This window comes from Bolinopsis microptera, chromosome 9 (assembly GCF_026151205.1).
Source record: "Bolinopsis microptera isolate Bmic1 chromosome 9, MBARI_Bmic_1.0, whole genome shotgun sequence".
Classification (NCBI taxonomy): domain Eukaryota; kingdom Metazoa; phylum Ctenophora; class Tentaculata; order Lobata; family Bolinopsidae; genus Bolinopsis; species Bolinopsis microptera.
Window position 1 is genome coordinate 9726722 of NC_087080.1, and position 22124 is coordinate 9748845.

General features: G+C 39.2%; 2 protein-coding genes and 1 long non-coding RNA gene across 3 annotated transcripts in view; 2 read left to right on the top strand and 1 right to left on the bottom strand.

The window, feature by feature from the left end:
• LOC134820871 (uncharacterized) overlaps positions 1-22124 on the top strand; it is a 1079557-nt gene that overhangs the window by 569504 nt on the left and 487929 nt on the right. The window lies entirely within an intron of this gene.
• LOC134820887 (uncharacterized) overlaps positions 1-22124 on the bottom strand; it is a 507687-nt gene that overhangs the window by 168158 nt on the left and 317405 nt on the right. The gene's annotated exons all lie outside the window — the stretch shown is intronic.
• Positions 1413-22091, top strand: LOC134821007 (titin-like). The gene is made up of 26 exons (XM_063831674.1): positions 1413-1455; positions 1573-1637; positions 1971-2096; positions 2291-2376; positions 2490-2800; positions 2955-3240; positions 3424-3597; positions 3732-4058; positions 4262-4389; positions 6339-6607; positions 6733-6911; positions 7177-7381; positions 7593-7696; positions 7871-8022; positions 8194-8341; positions 8547-8724; positions 8854-8975; positions 9738-9846; positions 9986-11058; positions 17808-18146; positions 18286-18579; positions 18726-19064; positions 19218-19517; positions 19747-20070; positions 20175-20477; positions 21712-22091. The coding sequence occupies exons 1-26, from the start codon at positions 1435-1437 to the stop codon at positions 22089-22091; spliced, it is 6342 nt and encodes a 2113-aa protein (XP_063687744.1). The 5' UTR covers positions 1413-1434.

Genomic DNA, 22124 nt, shown 5'->3' on the forward strand with positions numbered 1-22124 from the left:
TCCTGAACACTCCTAGTCCTGAGAATCTCATTGAATTTTGTAACCAGCACATTGCTACTGCTTATATGACGTCACAGTTTGGTATGCAGATGCTACAGTTAGTCACAATTAGCAAGTTTATCCTTTGTTACCCCCTTTTGTATGAATAACAAGCTCACACGCTCCAATACTTACGCCCTTCGCCATGGATATTGTTTTTAGCTTTTACCTGCACTTGCTTCAGGAGTTGTGGATTGATCGCATCATAAACACTTCCGGCCCTATCTAATTTCTGTTGTTTTTGTTTCTGAAATGGTAATATCAAGTAACTAGTTGAGTAGTATGGTACACAGACCGTGTTTCTGCAGTTCCTGCATTGTTCAGTGTCCACAACATACAGTATGCATACAGATCGGTACACCTAACTTCCTCAACCTCACTTCCTGATCCTCTTAAAAGTTACAAAAGATGTTTAATAACTTTTGCTTCTTAAACTGTAACACGAACGCATGGCCATTATTTATATCTCTGTTTTGTTTCTGTCTCTGTTTTAGACTATCAAACCTATTTCTGTCTAATCGTAGATAGACTCCCACCTACCGGCTACTGTGTCCTAGCTGTGCTCCCCGGACCTCATGCGAACATGTACTGACAACAGAGTTAGATACTCTTATTGTTTAGCTACTAGTTTACGTAGATCGAAGCGTTACAAACTGCATCTTTTGTTTATTCCAGAGTGGAGGGGAAGGGTGGGGGTCATTTCTCTATCATGTACCTATCTTATGCAGAACACATTAATTGCTTTGTTTCGTGGAATTCGTGAGTTAACATTGGAGTATGAATTGTCACAATGTATAATGTATATTGATGTTTTCGGTTTTTGTTAGATTGCACTCAAATTATCTTTTCCCTCGAGCCATCTCTTTCTTCATTTTTATCTCTAAATGTCACGTGTGGATTGAACAATGAATCCTTCCGTGCTATTCAGTGTTGCTCAAAGATCCAATGGCACCACTGACAACTTGCAGTACATCGGATCCACAGACACCACCCTTATCGATTATTAGTAGTGGAGCTATAACGAATGCATCGAATGGCGTCATTTAGGTGGCATTCCAATGTATAAATGGCACTTTACCATTCCATGTTACCCGAGGGCTATAACTAAAATCGTTCAGGTGGTTCGAAATAAGATTTGAAGCCGAGAAGATTTTCGAAAGGTGACTGTTCAACTTGTAAAAAACATTATTTGGCACGGATCACGGTAAACTTATGTTTTTCAACTGCATGTTTTGATATTTATTTGATAATCTTCAGGCTAGTTCAATGATCAAAACGATTAGTAAGACGGAAGCAAGATTTTGAAATATGTAACGACACTGCAGTAGATTTTATACGCATTTTCATCTAGCAGTGATGACTGTTCGATCTTTGACAGAGCTAATTTTCCTCCTTATGTTCGTCACAGTGAATACTGTAAGTAATGTTTGTTTGGTATACGCTATGGGATATTATTTTGGCAGACATTTATTTATTGCGGCTCGCAGTTAAAATAAACTAAAATTTACAAACATTAATATTATCAACCTCCAGGAACTACCCTCTGAATCCTACGGCAAATGCAAGGTTCTCCCAGACCCCATAGCTTTACATCCCAGGTAATTCAAAGTGTTAGTCGTGACTTTACCGCAGCTCACTTACTCATTTTCATTTGTCCTCAGTTTTTTCTATTTAGTTTTGATATATTCAGGAGTGCCCATTGGGGTCTTCATTTTTAACTTATTATGATTGTAATCAATAAATTAGTCCATTAGAGACAACCCCCGAGGGGCTTTCAGTCAATCACATATCTATTGCGGCTTTATAAATAAACCATTATGACAGGTTCAGATACTTGGATAATTGTATCTGAAAAAATGAAAGCTTGATATAATTAGCTTAATAAAATTATTTAATAATATTATTAAGCTAATTAATTGTGGGTATCCCAGGTTTGGTCACAATGTAAGAGCAGGGAAATTGTCATTATCACGTGAAGGAGACAACATTGTTGTACGAACGATCTGCGACAACGAACAAGGATTCGTCCTTCTTGATAACCGCTTTAAAGAAATGAGGTCAGCTTAAAATCTTAAAGCATTTAAACATTTACCGTGTTCCCCGTAATTAAATTCTCACGTCACTGAACGTCAGAATCCCAAGTTTCATAAGATATTACCAACGTTTCAGACACACTCCAAACGTAATCAGTATTTTTACAATATCTTTAAAGTCCTTGCAATTATTCGTAAAGTACAAAATAACACTACAGGTGTTTCTATGATGAGTTGAGAGGGAGGTGGACCTGGGACCACTATCACCAAGACAAAACATCTCCTCCAACCATCAGATGTGCTCGTAAGAACATGATACCTACTTCAAATTACTTTGGTTCAATCTCCAGAGCATTGTGATCATAATTGTATGTTCTTCTAACATTCTGACATAAATTCAGTCTAAAATCTTTGCAGATGTGTCTCCGAAGCCTCTACTCCAACGGTTCAGACTTGGTCCTGAATTCAATGGTTGTGCGGACCAGCACTCGAAAGAGAAGGTGCTCTCTACCTTCAAAGAGAAACTCTCCATATCCCTACCCTGTGTACTAGCTGACGAGTGTATTATAAGTGGTCTGTCTTGTCAAGCTACGGAGACAAACACGGTGCTGTCGGTCAAAGTGACATCCAGATCCATGCAACATGTTATGAAACAGAGGCTCATTCTGGAGACAGCAGTTGATTATCTCAACTCTTATCCACTTCATTCGATTCTTAACGGTCCATCGGTATGTTAATATTACAAATCTGTTGTCATATTTCATATTCGCGAGGGTATCCACGTTTGATAATTTGTTTCAATTCGAATTCATCTCAATTCTAATATAAGTACTCATTTTGAGCCAGTTTGATGAATGCACGTCTTATAATGTTTAATTTCAGGAGGGACACAGTCGTAAGAAGCGTTTTGACGCGGGAGATTTCGAAAATGCTGAAACTGAAGACGTTGTGCAGGAGGGTTGTGAAAATGATCAGATCCAAAACTCTGACGAAACCTGTACCACGTGCACAGCAGGAACCTACGCTAACACGGCAGATGAAGATGCCCAAGTTTGTACTTCTTGCGCCCTTGACACATACAGTGCTGATGAAGCAACAGAATGTACAGCATGCGGTACAGGACTGGGTACCTTGGAAATAGGGTCGGACACTGCTGAGGATTGTATTGGTATGTACTCATCTTCTCCTCATCATGTTGCCTTACATCAGAATAACAGGGGTGTCTGAAATTTATCTCGACAAACTAAATTTTGTAACGCACGTTATTTGGTGTGGATAGACAGTGAGACACGCAATATTTGTAGAGTTATAACACGAAACATTTGTAGAGTTATAACACGAAATATTTCAGCTGTCTGCACGGTGCCTAGTATGGAGTTTGTAGCCGCAACGTCTCCTGAGCATCGAGTAAGAGAAGAAGGGGGTGTTATAATAGTTTGTGATGGAGGTTATCAATACGGAAATTCTGCCATGACAACTGTAACTTGCTCAAGTTCAACCAACAACTTCCCTGTTTCCTGTCGAAGTGAGTTTGAGTTAGGCTTCCTTGTTAGCTTGTTACTTGTTAGAGAGTGAGAACCTTGTCTTCAAAGGAATTTGTAACGAGAACTTTACAGATCAACGATACAATTTAAGCTTCCTCTTATTTTTGTATTTCAGAGTTGACAATGTCCTCACCTGCACCGTCGGTAAAGTCCGGTGATGCTGGACATCTCACTTGTACTGTTGAAACTAGTGACGTTGGAGTTGCTATCCAGTGGTTTAAAGGCGACTCAGATACCCCTCTACCAAGTGACGATACCACTTATACCATATCAACTGCACTGGCCACCTCCTTTGAAGCCGATGGGATAACAAAAAGGTCGACGTCCGATCTGATTGTTCTAAGTTTTGATGCTACTGACGTTGGGTACTACTCATGTAGAGTTGATTATGCTGATCCGATTCTAGATGATTCTTCTACTGAAACTACCTTGAACATCCTTGGTAAAACATTATATTGAATACATTCTGATTCATCTGCCAAAGTCATTTGGCAGATAAATATCCATCATGACTCATGAGCTAAAATCGATACAAAACAACAAAATTTGAAAGTTTTCTTACTACTAAGTTGTTATGATCAAGAACATATTCTTACCAAATAAATTACGAAATTTTGTCGTCATGTTAATCTCAGCTCCGTTCAGATTTAGTGGTGACCCCTACAGAAGCCCAGATCGTATCTGTCACTCAAACTCTTCAGATGTCTTGTTCGTTGAATTTAGATCCAACTTATACTTCCAGGACCGTGAAATGGAAACTAAATGATGCCGATGTTCGTACTGCTTTATTTCTTTGATTATGTTAATGTAGTGGGTATTAGAAACCGACCGGAATGGGCTTTTGGCTGCCGGACCGGCTTGGCTTAGCGGTTTTCCGAATTCTTAAAAAAAAATGTTTTTCTGGAAACCACTTTTCTCCAGTCTCCACGTTTCATGCTACACTGTTCATTATTAGCAGAAAATATTTGTTCGGTTTTCCGAAGTCCGCATTTACCCCTCGATACACAATTTTGGACTCAAGGCTTCCCCTTGTAATGTGATCTCAGAAGTCAGGCCTCCCCTTTGCAAAACGAGCTCGGAAGCGGGAGCTCTGCCCTCAAAGGTACGTATCGACTTCGAGAATGACTCGGACCAAAAATTTTCGGCATTATGGAAAATTAATTCGAAAAAATGGTTAAGTTTTTTCGAATTAGTTTTCCATAATTTATATATAATTACCTAAACATAAAATACAATATTTACAGCAAATACTTGGAATGCTAAAAACGAGACATTATACGGTTCTGAGATAGTTTATCAATGGATGAGCTCGAAAAAGCAGTCATGGCGTAATATTTTCTTTTCGTTAAAACGTGACATCATGATTACTACTTGCCGGCTACAACACATGCCAAACGTCAACAACAAATCGGTCATATTTCCTTTAAATTTAATTGAGCTGTACGCGGAATTTAAGAATTCGCGGAACTTATGCAACCCAAAACTAAGCAGTTTTGGCTCCAAATCTGCTCGGTAACCAAAAATTCGTGAGTCAAAATATAATGTCATAATGTGAGGTACGGGAAATAAAAAATAATTCAAAAAAAGGAATGAGTGCGGCCGCGGTTGGTCCGAATCAGCTAATATTGATATTGTTTAGATAACCGGGTTAGCATCTTTGATTCTTTAGTCTCTGAACAATTAGACCAAAAACCACATTCAAAGACTGAGGAATCAGGAGGACTCTGCAACCCAGAAATCAACTACTTAATTATCATCGCTCAATTATATCGACGTTACATACTTTGATTTTCCGACTTTAATGCTGATTTAAGAAACCAGGAAATTCATTTTACTTTCCTAAAATTAAATCGTTGATTTTATTTCAATATCCCTTTTTTTTCAAAACATATGCAGAAATTTGGAGATTTAAATTTTGGAAGCATGTAGGGATCGAGATCTGATATCGATCGTAAATACTAAAAATACTCTAGCACAATAATTGTAACTGCAGTTTTACAGAACTCTAAATGCTTAATGAACACACTTGCAGATACCACTCGTATTCACACTCAGAATTGAGTTAAGTTATTTTCCAATACGAGATTGGGGACGGGTTCTATAAACAAACATACAAAGTCACAAATTTAAAAAAATGTTTTTCTCCACGTTTCATACTACCCTGTTCATTATTAGCCGAAAATATTTTTCGGTTGCCCTAACGTAACACCTGCCCCTTGATACACAATTTTGGACTCGAAGCTTCCTCCTTTACTTGTAATGCGATCTCGGAAGGCAGGCATCCCTTTTCCAAAAAGAGCTCGGAAGTGGGAGCTCTGCCCTTGCAGAGGTACGTATGTAATCATTTTTTAAGGATTTGAGTCAAAATTTGACGAAAACTATGCATTTCAAGATTTTAGGAACACATTTTTTTGAAGAAATATCCGGCAAAAATCCGGCAAAATTTTCGAAAACCGGACTGGAACCGGAACTGGATATTGAAGCCGGATATCCGGCTGGAACAGCGGATTCAGCCGGATATCCGGTCGGTTCCTAGTGAGTATAATCAATAATGTACAATTATACGTGGTTACCGTAACTTGTTAAAGTGTAAAAACTAGGTTTATAGCCTGCAGTATGTTGTTCATAACATTTATCCTGCACTAGGTTAACTCTGGTATCAGCACCTCTAGTCTCTACCTCCAGCACGTTCTACACTAACATAACATTTATCCTGCACTAGGTTAACTCTGGTATCAGCACCTCTACCTCCAGTACATTCTACACTAGCACCCTCTCCCTCGTAACTGTAACTTTGTCTGATATTGGAACTTACAGCTGCATCGCCACATACACACCCAGTGATGGATCCAACCCTTTTGTTTTGAGTGGAACTGTTGAGGTGGCTGTGAGAGGATTTGAGACCCATCCTGCTGATCATACAGCAGATCAAGGGTCGGATGTGGCGATGAGTTGTGTGGTTGTCGGTGATCAGAGGGCCAGCATCTCTTGGTGAGTACATCACGACACTTCCATGCGTGTTTCTCATTATCACACCGGCTAGTTCACCCAGGAAACTAACTTTACCTCTACTCAGGACAAAATTTACCCAGGAAACTAACTTTAACTCTACACAGGACACAAGATTCGAAGGACTTATCAGGTGACGAGGATGTATACGATGAGCCCAACAAGAAGACCACAAGCACACTGACTATCATATCAGCAGTAGCAGATAATACGGGGGTGTATAAGTGTAGGGCTGACTTTGGGGGGACTGTTGTTGAGAGCGACACTGCTACTCTCACTGTCATTGGTAAGGACGCAGTTGAGAAACGAAAATATGTTATACGATAGTAACTCGCAGTTGAAATAGCTAAATTATCTTCTTTTCTTTTGTGGTCGCCGGTTTCTTATGCCAGGTTGGCCCCCTAGAGGAACTATTAAATATTTAACCTGTCTAGCTGCCCTTAAAGGGCTATACCACATATTCTCATTATTTCTTATTTTCATTCTCGTCTTCTCTTTCTTACCCATCAAAATCTTTAACCTATTCCACATACTAATCATCATCCTTTCAGATATTGGCATTATTGAAGACCCCACCAACGCAGCGTACTTAGTAGGTGAGGATGCTGTTCTATCCTGTACAATAAGGAACCCAGCCAGCTCCACCCTTACAGTTACCTGGTACAGGGCTGTTGGTCAGACTGACACTCCCCTGGATCTGTCCCTCTTCAACTTTGATTATGCTAACCCTGCAACTTCAACCCTCACGTTTTCTTCGTGAGTTTTATAATTCTTTTTTTTCTTCATAAGTTTAATGATAAATAACATGATAATGGTCGATTTCATAAAGATTTTATTCAAATTGCTCCGGAATTTATTTTTCTTCGAGAAAGTACATTCGAGAAAGTACAATTTTGTTAAACCACTGTATTTTCTTAACTGAACGATCGGATAGCGACTACATTTGAACACTCCTTGTACTTAACAGAGCGACAATGGATAAATCAGGTGTTTACAAATGCGAGGCTGTTTATGTGATTAGTGAGCAGACTTTCACCCAAACGAGTGGAACTGCTTCTCTACAGATCAGAGGTTCGTTCAGGGTGCGAGTAGGTTATAAGCTTTGATACTCCGTGAAAAGATGTTAGAAAATTGCATATTATTGTCCACCATTTTTATTTGGATATGCACATAAATTATACATCTTACACATGAGATCAGCTCCACAATCATACTTGTAAAAAATCACCATATTACCCTTCACAGAGCTGTCGAAAACACTAAACGAGTACACGGCTGCAAATTCCTTGGGTGGATCACAAAAATTTACTTGTGAGTACCATGGAGACGATGATGTGGATAGTGTCACGTGGGTTTACAATGAGGGAGCTCTGCCGGCTGGTTATTCTGTAACTCAGGTAGAGCAATGGTTGTTATCTTCAGAATCTGAAGTAGTCGTTGTCATAAGATCTGACAATTTGTATGATTATTTGTTATCTTCATGGCCCACTTCTTGATCAATACGAAAACCTCTGAATTAATTTGTGTAATAAAAAGAGTACATTTTTAGTTAAATTTCAATGTCTTAGGGCAGTTACGGAGGAAATACGGAGAAATGGGAAACAGTTTTAACAGTAAACCCGATTTTAAAGTCCAGTGGGGGAGCAATTAAATGTGCTTTCTCATTCTCAGTAACTGGCCAGGACATCGATTCTACCACAACCTTTAGGGTTCGATGTGAGTTAAATTAATGATTAGTTGCAATTCAGTTCTAACAAATTGATTGAACAATCCCTCACATATTGACGTCAACTCATCTTAAGAAGGCTTGACAGCTCCGGAGGGGCTTTTGAACAGTAAAAGTGATAGTTTGTAAGTAACAATAACATCAGCTTTTAAAACAACAAACCGTCTTCAGCTTAGCAGCTCCTTCTTATTTCAGCTGTGGATCCTCTGGACGCGGAGGTTTTCTCTAGTTTAGAATCGTACACTGTTACCTGTACCTACAAGGGAAATGATGAGCCCTCTGTGTTGTGGGTGGTAGCTGGATCAATCGTATCTGAATCTGATGAGGGAATATCTATAAATACCGGATCTGTGAACCACGACACGAATGAAAGGTATGATTTTCAATTGAACGTGATTCGTGAGTCACACAATAATTTAATTATCCAGCTGTCATTTGTCGAGTGAGAACTTGATACTGTTGACAAATATTTCTTTTAAAATGTATCAAACATAATATCCAGGAACGATCAGCTGATCGTCTCGGGACGACTTTATTCAGATGCCAGCAAACCAATCACCTGCAAATACATGTTCAAGGACCCCACGGCAGAACTAACATCTTACACTGTGTTGAAGTTCAGAGGTTTGTTCGAAATGTTTACAATGTTATGGTTTTATTAACAAGGGATGAGAAGTGGTAGGATTACCTTTTAGATCTTGCAGAAAGATGTCAATTCGTCCAGACAAATAATCAACAATTTTTGAAATAATCAGTGATACAATTTTAAAATCAAATGGTTGCCGGCCGCTTAAAAAAGAATAGTTGTTTACAATTGAAATAACAGACGAAAATACAGAACTGCAATACACCTGATAAGTCATCACGTGACACTGCAGTCTCAATAAACACCTCCATAACATCTACAAATCGAACACTAGTGCATATTGCATGTCTTATGTGCGGCGGCGAAGAGGAGTCTGTCCCACACTTCGTCGGACAGTGTCCAGCTGTTGCACAGCTGAGGGGGCAGTAATTTCAGGACTACTACCTCTCCGTCAACGACATATTCTACAACCAACACATTACTACTATTGTAAATTTCGCTAACCACACCAAACGCTTATTAGTGCCAGAGGAACAAGACCAAACAGGAGTGACTTAAAATTATCACACACGCGGTCCAAGTCACCCTTTCTGGTCATCATATTAATAAACACTAATACATCTTCATATCACGTTATCCCATCACCACCTTTACACATCCACCCATTTTACCCCGGTATCCATCAGGGATACTACACCTAGACGCAGGCAATGCATCTTTATGTTATCCTCTCGTCGCCCACCAGGTCCAGCCTCTCTTCAAAAATGAAATGCAGGTGATTTTAAGACAGTTATTTTCAGGTTTGACGAGCGGGTTGAACTCAAAATACTACTCGAGTGGAGCAGCCGTCATAATGCAGTGTGGACTTGGAGTTGGTTCAGAAGGTGCTGCGCCTAGATCTACCTTCTGGTACGTACAAAGTTGTTATTGACAAACAGTTATATAGTTCGTCATAAAGGTGAATCATAAATGAAAAGTATTGGGAAACTTATGAGTAACAACATAATCCATATAATTTATCATCGATCCATAATTCCTTATACCTCAGGTACAATATGGACGTAGATGCCAATGACCCCCTAGTTACGGGCTCTACTTACAAGGTAACAACAGATACCGAGGTAAACAACGGACTCTTCAAGACCACACTGACCATCAAAGAAGAGGGAATCACCACATCAAATGCTGGGGTCTACATGTGTATGTTCTCTGTATCTGATAGTGAGAGTTATGCATCTAAAGGCAGACTTATAGTGGGGCTTGTTCGCACACTTCCTTCCGAAGACAGGGTATATAGTTACGCTAATGCAGGGTTGCAGCTCAGTTGTATCCTGGATGCGAGTGATGAGGAGTCTGCTATAACATGGTCAGGTCCTGATGGAAAGATAGACCCTTCGCAGTATAGTAGTGACCAGGACGACCCCAACACTCACATTCTGACCCTGTCAAGCCAAGCTTCCAGTGGTGAATACAGGTGCTCGTTTGCTTTATCTGAGGGAAATGTACCTGAGGGTATTTTCCCTGATGTGAACTTGAACCTGGTAGAGATGGTAAGCTCAGCTGCTCTTTACAGCACTTACGGAGCCGGACTTTCTGTCACACTCACCTGCCAAGTTACCTCTCCCAGAGAAGTTGATCTCTACTTCCACGATGGTTCCAAAGACATGAGTCCAACAAATTCATATTATGAAGATGGTAGGACAGTCGGAGAGTATGTCATCACCATTGACTCCTCAAACAAAGAAGGTATTTTCCAGTGCAAGAAAAGCGCAACAGAGTTCAGCCCGACCTCAAGTACCCTTACAGTGTTCTGGATAACAGAGCCACTGACTTCACCAACTCGGGGTAACATTGGAACAGCTGTAACCTTTACTTGTACCGCTCAGTTCCATGCAGATCTGACTGTTCCTGAAGTATCATGGCTGAATGGAGACAGTGCAACTCAAGAGACACCTGAGGCTTTGGTGGTAGCAGAAGATAGCTCTACCATTCAGAGCAAATTGCCCATCACCATATCCCTGGAAAACGACAACAGTGTTTACAAATGTGTCATTACTTACAGCGGGCTTGCTACTCACGCTGGGAAATCCCTGGAAACTTCAACAATCGTCATAATGAACAGTAGGTTAATTATAGCTTTATAGATGTGGATACTGGTGGGGAGGTGAAACACATTTGTTTACTTTAATAGTAAGCACATGTTCAGCGGGTTGAGGAGGTGAAACACATTTGTTTACATTTTTAGGGTAAGCACATGTTCAGCGGGTTGAAGAGATGATACACATTTTGTATTATAGAAGGCTTGTAACACTTGTAACGCTTTCTTGTTACCCCCCTTTGAAGGCCCCGAATTATTTTCTGAACGAAAGCTCAAAAATAACCGAGAAATCGACCTTCTTATTAACTCATTTTGATGACTGTTTCTGACCTAAAATTGCACGAAAAATCGATTTAGCTAGGTTTCAGAACCTATAAACACTTCCTTATCCGTCAAAATTGATGTTTTATAGTTGATACGAGCAACAAGCAACATATGTTTTGATCCTTCGGTTCTACTCATGACCTAGGCAGTTAAGCTGAACCCGACAGATCGAGGCAATCCTCACCTTAACTGATCAAACTGGTACTAATTACACACTTTTCAGATATAAATGTTCTTTGCGATACGCTTATTGCAGCTTTGCAACTTGAGTGAAGACCAGAGTACGAAAACACACAGCAGGTAAGCAACTCACTTTTGGTGACTGTTCCTCACGAACATTCTCATCCTGCACTGCAACATATGAACAAGGAGATCGTCTCCTTAACAAATCGAACAGGTACATCACAAGTTCCAGAGCACAGCATGATAACAAGGTCAAAAGAAACACAATGAAGGTAGGTTACCAACACCACGATATAACAATCATACTAACAACTGAATTAAGTATTCTGACGACGGGCAGCCCTGATGTGCTCCGTGATCCTCAACGAGCGACCACTTGTAATAGAGGTGTTATGTCACGTGACACCGATCCGTCCAATCACAAACAGGAAGAACGTGAGCAGATCGATATCGTGTGTTTACTTTCCTTATCTTTATTTGACCCTCTGTTCACATTGTTATCTCTACCACATCTCGGCTCGGCAAGGTCCGCGTGCAATATCTGCACCGCGGTAAACACGCCATGATTACGTCATGAACTTAAAATAGTGTGATTGTTGTACTTATATAACCGTGCCCATTGCCCACGTACAATACAAACTGTTGGGGGGGGGGGGGGGGGTTAAGATAAACAACCGATCTTGATAGTGTGTTGGTCGCTCCTCCAACTGACTGTGATGCTAACCGTTCAATCATGAACGGAACATAAACATTGTTTAGTTATAGCATGTTTCGGTTTAATTGTTGAATTGCGGAGATCAGTATTATTAAAAACATTTACTCTAATATGAGGTCGCGATTATGAACTGAGTGAGATTCCAAATGATGAACTGTGCTTTAAGTTTACATCAACTGGAAGCAAAGGAATAATGCATATATCTATGAGTGCTCCTTTGCTTAACTTAGACAGTAAGTGTTTGAAAACAGAATCTAGGACACGACTTCACTGACAAGAACTGTATGTTCCAGGAGGAGGCACTTGCGGTGTACAGGAGGACAAGCATGGTTATACCTGACAGAGTTAAAGTACTAGTTATAGTACTACTACTAATTCAACATGGAGCAGTTCATTTTTACCAGGTTAGACACTCAAAATTTCAATTTGTGCTGTGTAATTAGTCATTGCCGTTTTAAATATGTAAACTTGGAATCATTCTCACAATTGTAATAGGAGTTTGTGTAACTTTAAATGTTGCACTTTCCCTCAAAGTCAATGGAATTCATTTTGTGTGCGGGGTGTTTATTTTAGATGAGATAACACGGAAGTATTGATAAAATCGATAACGGGTAATGGGTGCGCTGTTGAAATGGTTCAGTGAACCCCTCTTTAGTTCGTTTACCAGCTGCATTTTATTTCGGATCATGGGTTAGAGCTTTGCTGTACGCTATTAAAATTTCTATTTAAAATCCTGCATGCAGTTACTCAGAGCCAGCTAGAGTCTAGAGAACGTGTTGTAACGTCACGTAATAGTTGAGTGTAGAGTGATTAATCATCGTCCGGTTAGTTAAGAATAAGCGGAATAAAAAGCGAATTAAATTTCAGGAGTTACACTTAACATCCCAGCGGGGATGTGGGGCAAGACTCAGTTCACGCCGGAAGAAGTAGCAGCCAGCAGAAAAGTCAGAATCGCCCGCATCCACGTGGAACGCTCCATTGGCTATCTGAAGCGGTACAAGATTTTGGGAAACAAAGTTGTGGCGAAGATGTTGCCTTATCTGAGCGACATCGCATTCGTGTGTGCCCAACTTGTCAATTTGAACTCTGATTTTTAAGGGAGGTGGACAGTGATTTTTTAAAAATGACCAGGTCTACCTGAATTTGTTGAGCTTGCTGAATAACTCAAAATTCGATCTTGGGAGCACTCATGGATACATGCATTATTCCTTTGGTTCCAGTTGGTGTAAACTTAAAGCACAGTTCATCATTTGGAATCCCGCTGAGTTGATAATCGCGACCACTTATTACAGCAAACTGAATAATACTTATCTCCGCAGTTCAACCGAGACATACTATAATAACTAAACAATGTTAATATTCTGTTCATGATTGGACGGTAAGCACCACAGTCAGTTGGAGGAGAGACCAACACACTGTCAAGATCGGTTGTTTATCTTAAACCCCCCCCCCCCCCCCCAACAGTTTGCATTGTACGTGGGCAGTGGGCACGGTTACATTATAACGGTCACACTATTACTAGTTCATATGACGCAATCATGGCATGTGTACAGAGGTGTAGAATATAGGAGGGGGGAATGCAACGTCAATTAATGTCAATTAATGTCAATTAATGTCAATTAATGTCAATGTCAGTTTTGCAAAATTTTGGAATACTGACATTAATTGACACGATATTTTTCGACCAGAGATTATGTAGTTCTACCATATTTTTAGCACTTTAGAACGTTTATATCATCAATTTATTCACTACTATCACATATGGAAATGTGAAATGTGCAAAATTCAGATCATTAAACAATAAAACTAAAATAATACGGTTTTCCGAAATTTAATTTTCTTAAATGGGCGTGACCATCCAAGGGCGTGGTTCTCAACATCATCAGACCTTAAAACCCACATTAAACGAAATGCCTTGATGACATTTATATTTGAATAACGAATCTTAAACAGCTAACATTACTCCTTCATACTAAAAAAGCCGATTCTAGATATTTTACCTTTATAAGAAACCAATAAAATATGGGCGTGGCCGGTGGGGACCGAAGATGGAAGAGTTGGAAGCTGAAATTTTTTTGGTGGTCTTTGAACCTAAGGATCAACAGATAAGAACATACTCATAATTATTCAAAGACATTTTGTTTTTTTGAACCGGTCTAACTTACATAGACGTGAATATCTTGAATATTTATCGAATAATGATAATCTCAAATTTCAAGACAAATTAATGTCAATTAATGTCAATTAATGTCAATTAATGTCAATTAATGTCAATTAATGTCAATTAATGTCAATTAATGTCAATTAATGTCAATTAATGTCAATTAATGTCAATTAATGTCAATTAATGTCAATTAATGTCAATGTCAGTTTGGGGTTTTTATGGAATACTGACATTAATTGACGTTGCATTCCCCCCTATAGGAGCACCGTGAAATTGCCAAGATGTGGTAGAGATAACAATGTGAACAGAGGGTCAAATAAAGATAAGGAAAGTAAACAAACGATATCGATTTGCTCACGTTCTTCCTGTTTGTGATTGGACGGATCGGTGTCACGTGACATAACACCTCTATTACAAGTGGTCGCTCGTTGAGGATCACGGAGCACATCAGGGCTCAAGGGCTGCCCGTCGTCAGAATAAACTTAATTCAGTTGTTAGTATGATTGTTATATCGTGGTGTTGGTAACCTACCTTCATTGTGTTTCTTTTGACTTTGTTATCATGCTGTGCTCTGGAAATTGTGATAGTACCTGTTCGATTTGTTAAGGAGACGATCTCCCTGTTCATATGTTACAGGATCAGAATGTTCGTGAGGAACAGTCACCAAAAGTGAGTTGCTTACCTGCTGTGTGTTTTCGTACTCTGGTCTTCACTCAAGTTGCAAAGCTGCAATAAACGTATCGCAAAGAACATTTATATCTGAAAATTGTGTTAGTACCAGTTTGATCAGATAAGGTGAGGATTGCCTCGATCTGTCGGGTTCAGCTTAACTGCCTAGGTCATGAGTAGAACCGAAGGATCAAAACATATGTTGCTTGTTGCTCGTATCAACTATAAAACATCAATTTTGAGGGATAAGGAAGTGTTTATAGGTTCTGAAACCTAGCTAAATCGATTTTTCGTGCAATTTTAGGTCAGAAACAGTCATCAAAATGAGTTAATAAGAAGGTCGATTTCTCGGTTATTTTTGAGCTTTCGTTCAGAAAATAATTCGGGGCCTTCAAAGGGGGGTAACAAGAAAGCGTTACAAGTGTTACAAGCCTTCTATAATACAAAATGTGTATCATCTCTTCAACCCGCTGAACATGTGCTTACCCTAAAAATGTAAACAAATGTGTTTCACCTCCTCAACCCGCTGAACATGTGCTTACTATTAAAGTAAACAAATGTGTTTCACCTCCCCACCAGTATCCACATCTATAGACAGAGCATATTTCCTCAAAAACTTCAGTTTTATAAAGCCAGTTTAATTGTAAACATTCTTTTAAAACAGACAAATTGATCAAACGCGTCAATCTACCGTGATTACTGTTATTATAACCACTAACATTTCCATCTCATGAGATGTGATCCACTCCCCCTACACCCCCTTCCCAAGGTTCCCAGGATACAACCTACACGCAGGCTGTCTTGCCACGGCACACAGGTAGTTTTCAAATTGAATGTAGGGTAGAAGATAGGAAGCGGAGTTAACCAAAAATACTCAGTGAACGTCATACATCAGTGTGACTTGGGCAAGAAGGATGACATCGAGAACTTGGACGTAAAAGTTGTTTTGACCTATGATTTCGTGCATGGGAATCATAATGAAAAGTATTGAACTTATGAGTATCAAATAATCCTGTGGAATTTATCATGAGTCTTATTCCTTTAGAAGACTCGGTGGTAACATCGTATTAATACTATTACTTACATAATGGTACATAATATTCCGTTTTTAATAAATAAACCATTTACAACTAAGGGATCCCATACAATGCGTAACATGTTATGTTCTCTGTATTGGATAATGGATAGTTATGAATCAACGATCTTATAGTGGCTTGTTCCACCATTCCTCCAAAGAAGAAATAAAGTTACTGTAATGAGGATTCAGCTCAGTGTATCTGATTGATGGATCTGCAAACACGGCAGTTGGTGGGATGCCGCAGATGTGTGAGGACGACCAACACTATTGGTACTGTCATGCAAGCTCAGGGACGCCGATCTTTTTGGGGGAAATGTATGGGTCACTTTATGATGTGACTTGCTAAATGTAATACCCACAATTTACAGACTTTCTACATCACTGCCAAGTTACGCTCTCAATGATCCCATGGTCGACAACCAAAATTATCATGTGCAGTGAGGAAGCGGAGAGATGTCTCCCATGACTAACGACTTCCGTGCATGGCGACGTCTCAGCGAGTCATACCTTCAGTGTTCAGGACGAGGGGTACCAATGGGGGACGGGTTGGAAGCTTGTACATTTACTGTACCTATGTTCAAATCGACTATGTACTGGTACTATGTATGGAGACAGTGCAATAGGACCTTGATATTGGTGTGCTGAAGTTAATCTACATTCAGTGTCTTGTAAATTTGTGGGTGTAAATGATTTTACTACACGGTAAATAATCTGATACTTCAACACGAATGAAAAAACATTATCTAAGCAGGTTGCCTCAAAACCCAGATAATACCACGCTTGTAAACATCTTCGACTTGTAACTATTACGGATCTGTGCTAGTGAACACACCCTGCTACAGTAATTGGGGGAATGTCGATGCTGTAAGTTTGCAAACTCATACCAAACTTGTCTGTCCAGGGGATCGGTGTAGATGGGAGGCGGAGATCACGACAAAATCGACTAATCCTCAAAGCTGGAAGCGATGTTTTATAGAATCAACATGGCACTAGAAAGTGCTTTCCTCTGACTCGTATGGAATATACCAGTATTCTCCTGGTATATGACTACGTAGATGTCTAGTTATCATTTAAAACGGTGGTGTAGCATTTTATTATTTATATATATTACATATATTATCTTGTCAATTAAAACATTCCTCTCAGACAGTTGTTGTATAGTGACATTATTTCTTTACGAAAATATTAATTAGAGTAACTACTTTGAACAGGAACCCTATTCCACGAAGAAAATAAAGTGTACTGATTACGGATTACACAGGAGCTAGTTGCTAACAGAGTGGAGCGATTGGTGGTGAGAGGATGTACTGTCATTTTACCGACGAGGGGGGTCCTTTGATGCTCAAGATACCCAAACTACACTTTTGGACCGATCTGAAGCCTGTCAACACTATATGTGTCACTGAGAGTGAGGATTCCCTACTCCGCTCTGATCACATAGTCTATCACGGACCGGGGTAGAGGAGACGGGCGTCATTTGAATATTATTTAAGTATTTTTGGTTCAAAATATCATGTATGATAGATATGATTTGTATTATAGATTTATTTGTTGCTTGAAGTAATACGTTCTGTAAATGTATGAATGATTTCACACGTAAAATCAAGATATCCTCTACCACGAATCGAACACATTTCAGCTGTTGCCTCAACACCCAAGGATATCACCACCGCTGTAGACCAGACATTGACTTGTAATATCGGAGGTCTAGACGCTAGTGGAACCCCTGCTACTGTAACTTGGAAGGATAATGATGATGCTGAAGTTGAAACATCGGATACCCAAAACTATGGTCTCGTCCAAGGATCGGTAGATGGCAGCGGAAATCAGGTAGCAGAACTGACTATCAAAGCTGCGAAGCTGGCTGCTTTTGCTAGCCTATCATCAGTGACCTACAAGTGCTCCGTCAAATCTGGAAAATACGCAGATTCTCCTGCATCTGACTACGTAGATGTCGTAGCTAATATTCTAAAACTGGGTGAGTGTAGCATATTTAGGGTACCTGTTATATTATTATTTGTTATAGTGCTGCAGAATGCTAAACAGTATTGCCGCTCTCAGACATTGAGTTGTTGGCTATGGTGAGTCAAGTTATTCTTACCAAATATTAATTTCAGAGGTAACTACTGTGAACAAGGAACAGCTTACTGGCACTGAAGCAACGATATCGTGTACTGTTGCGGGTTTGACACAGGCACTTAGTAACGTAAAATGGACAGCGTCTGGTGGTGATGATGCGCTGACTGCACCATTTACCGTCGAGGCGGGATCGTTGGATGGAAGATACCAAACTACCATTTTGACGATTCCTGAAGCTCAGAACACCGGTGATGTCACTTACTCGTGTGTTTTCACTTCCGCTGAACATACTGCAGTAGACCGGAAAACGGCAGTCATCTTGAAAGTTTTTTGTAAGTATTTTGAGTTAAAATAATAAATATATGCATAGATATGTATGTAGTTACTAGTTATTTATTACATATCTGAAGGTAACGTTTGTATGAATAATTTGTCATGTATAATCAAAATATTCTCAACCACGAATCGAACATTTCAGCTGTTGCCTCAACACCCAAGGATATCACCACCGCTGTAGACCAGACATTGACTTGTAATATCGGAGGTCTAGACGCTAGTGGAACCCCTGCTACTGTAACTTGGAAGGATAATGATGATGCTGAAGTTGAAACATCGGATACCCAAAACTATGGTCTCGTCCAAGGATCGGTAGATGGCAGCGGAAATCAGGTAGCAGAACTGACTATCAAAGCTGCGAAGCTGGCTGCTTTTGCTAGCCTATCATCAGTGACCTACAAGTGCTCCGTCAAATCTGGAAAATACGCAGATTCACCTGCATCTGACTACGTAGATGTCGTAGCTAATATTCTAAAACTGGGTGAGTGTAGCATATTTAGGGTACCTGTTATATTATTATTTGTCATAGTGCTGCAGAATGCTGATCAAGGAAATCTAAATAGTATTGCCGCTCTCAGACATTGAGCTGTTGGCTATGGTGAGTCAAGTTATTCCAACCAAATATTAATTTCAGAGGTAACTACTGTGAACAAGGAACAGCTTACTGGCACTGAAGCAACGATATCGTGTACTGTTGCGGGTTTGACACAGGCACTTAGTAACGTAAAATGGACAACTTCAGCAAATGCCGATGTGATGAGCCCAGATCAAGGCTACACTGTCGATCAGGGATCGTTGGAAGGAGCTACTCAAACTACCACTTTAACTATTCCTACTGATAAGAACAACGATGATGCTACTTACTTTTGTGTTTTCACTTCCACTGAACATACTGCAGTAGATCGGAAAACTGCAGTCAGTTCCAAAGTTTTTAGTAAGTTTTCTAAGTTAAATGATAAATCATGTTTATAATGTACATTCTAAAGGTTTTTAGTATTAAGCATTGTTTAAGATGGATCCTAATAGGTGCTAAATGTTCGACCCTCGAAATTCACCAATTTAATCATATTTATAAACCTCTGATATAACTGAGTAAGTTATTGTAGATATTACTATTAGGTCGCAGGATCAAACTTTGCTTTACCATAATCTCAACATTTCAGCTGTCACCCCAGAAGCCAAGCCAGTTACCACCGCCGTTGATCAGACGTTAAGGTGCACTATTGGTGACCTCGATCAAGCAGTCAAAATAACTTGGAAGGGACCAGATGGAACAACTGTTACAGATGACGATTACTACGATCTCAGCGCGGAAACAGTCACTGATGGAGGCACACAAGTGTCTACTCTAACTATCAAGGCAGATAAAATGGGATCTTTTGTCGATGAAACCTCATTCACATACACGTGCTCCGCCAAGTCGGAACAGTACATAGATTCGCCTGAATCAAAGGACTTTGATGTCGTAGCTACTGTCTTGGATCTAGGTATGTTTTTTAACACCGTTTCTTATATTTTCATATTAAACTAGTGAACTGATGACAGGTATATGTAATATTTTAATGAATTTTACTGTACCCAACTTTCTCAGCGGTAATTGCTGTGAACAAAGAACAGCTCAAAGAAACAGAAGCAACGCTATCTTGTAAAATAACTGGTCTGACGAACCAACTAGATAAAATAACATGGACGAAATCCGACGATACACCGATAATATCAGGCCAGGACGGCTTAACCATTAACGATGGTATTCTGGATGACAACAGTTCTCAGACCACTACTTTGACAGTTAGCGGTGCTGAAAACGGCCAGGACACCACCTACAAGTGTGTTATAACCTCTCTTGAACATGATGTCGCGGACAGGAGCACCACTGTTAGTCTCCAAGTGTTTTGTAAGTATATGTTTTATGAATTATTATTATTTTTCATTGTTTTTATAAATTTGTTTGAATTGGTATTGCGGTGATATTTTTATAGGTTTTGTTTATAATATGTTTTGTTTGTAACAGAGGGTACTATATGTACAGGGTGTTTCAAAAGTCTGGAAATGATGTTCTTTTTAAATGGATTTTAGAATCCATTTGTCTAAACTTCATTCTGTAAAAATTTATTTGTAGTTCTAAGGTTTCACGGTGACTTCTCAAGTTTTTACATTACCATGACCACCATAGCCACCGCAATCAGTCACCTAGCAACCGAGGTAAATTTGCTTGATTTACCTTACAAATTCTTGGTACTGTTTCAAAATTTCGACTTTCAATCATCATCAATTTACTTTTCAAATTTTTATTAAAAAGCTGTGTTTATAAAGGAACAATGTCAGCCATATCTTCTTACAACAATGTTTCATTTGGTGGTATACATTTTGTTATTATGAGTGAAAAATTCTTCTGTGATGGTTGCTGACAAGGATCGAAGTAAACGAATCGCTGAATTAATTTTTAAGCATGACGAATCAGTTACATTGACTAAACTAAATTTCTACTTAAGTGGATAATATGTAAATAGCCAAAACACCAGGATACGGGGACTTGAAAACACTCATGCAAGTATTCCCAAAGTAAATTCCAAGGAAAAGGTTGTGGTTTGGTGTGCCATATATTATTTATATGCTAATATCGTTGTATTCATATCCCCTCAATACCTAAAATATCAAACATCAAATAAAATGTTATTTCTAGATAATATTGGTCTTTCATTTGGTCGATAAGAGAAAAAATAACCTAAATTTACCTCGGTTGCTAGGGGACTGTTTGTTGTTGCTATGGTGGTCATGGTTACGTAAAAACTTGAGAAGTCACCATGAAACCTTAGAACTACCAATAACTTTTTTTAGAATGAAGTTAAGACAAATGGATTAAAAGTTATCTAAAAATAACATCCTTTCCAGACTTTTGAAATACCCTGTATATTGTATTATGTTTATTTAGAGCTAGGGGTACAAATCCCCTCTCCATATTCAGCTGGAGTTGAAATTTCTCAATCATGTTACATTTTGTTGTCGCAAGATGTACGTGGAAACTTAGTAATACATCTTTGAACAATAAATAAAAATACAACTAAATTATATGTATTATCCGAGACTTAATATAAAACTGATTTCATGATTTGCTTACAACATTTCAGCTGTAACCCCAGTGGCAACGTCTATCACGACTGCTATCGACCAGACTTTAACTTGCTCTATTGGAGAACTTACTCCAAATGGAAATCCTGCTTCTGTCGAGTGGACAGATCCATATGAAATAACAATATCCTCAAACAACAACAATTACGTGATCAACTCGGGCACTCCTGATGATTCAGGGTCTCAGTCAGCAAAACTAACCATCAAGCCAGATCAGTTGAGGAAGTTAACCACCTCAACTGTTTACAAGTGTCGCGTAAAGTCCGGAAAGTACCCGGTGTCACCTGCAGCTGACTTTCAGGATGTTAAAGTTACTGTTCAAAAAGCTTTAGGTAATTTCTTTATATTCGTGTTCCACGTTTGCATGATGGTAATATGACTTTGAAAACGAAATATATTCGTGAGAAGTTAA

Bases quoted from the DNA above. Each gene is read 5' to 3' on its own strand.
- LOC134821007 (XM_063831674.1), top strand. From the start codon at position 1,435: ATGTTCGTCACAGTGAATACT. The intron at 18,580-18,725 runs GTAAGTATTTTG...CGAACATTTCAG, and splicing joins AGTCATCTTGAAAGTTTTTT to CTGTTGCCTCAACACCCAAG. The intron at 20,478-21,711 runs GTAAGTATATGT...ACAACATTTCAG, and splicing joins TGTTAGTCTCCAAGTGTTTT to CTGTAACCCCAGTGGCAACG.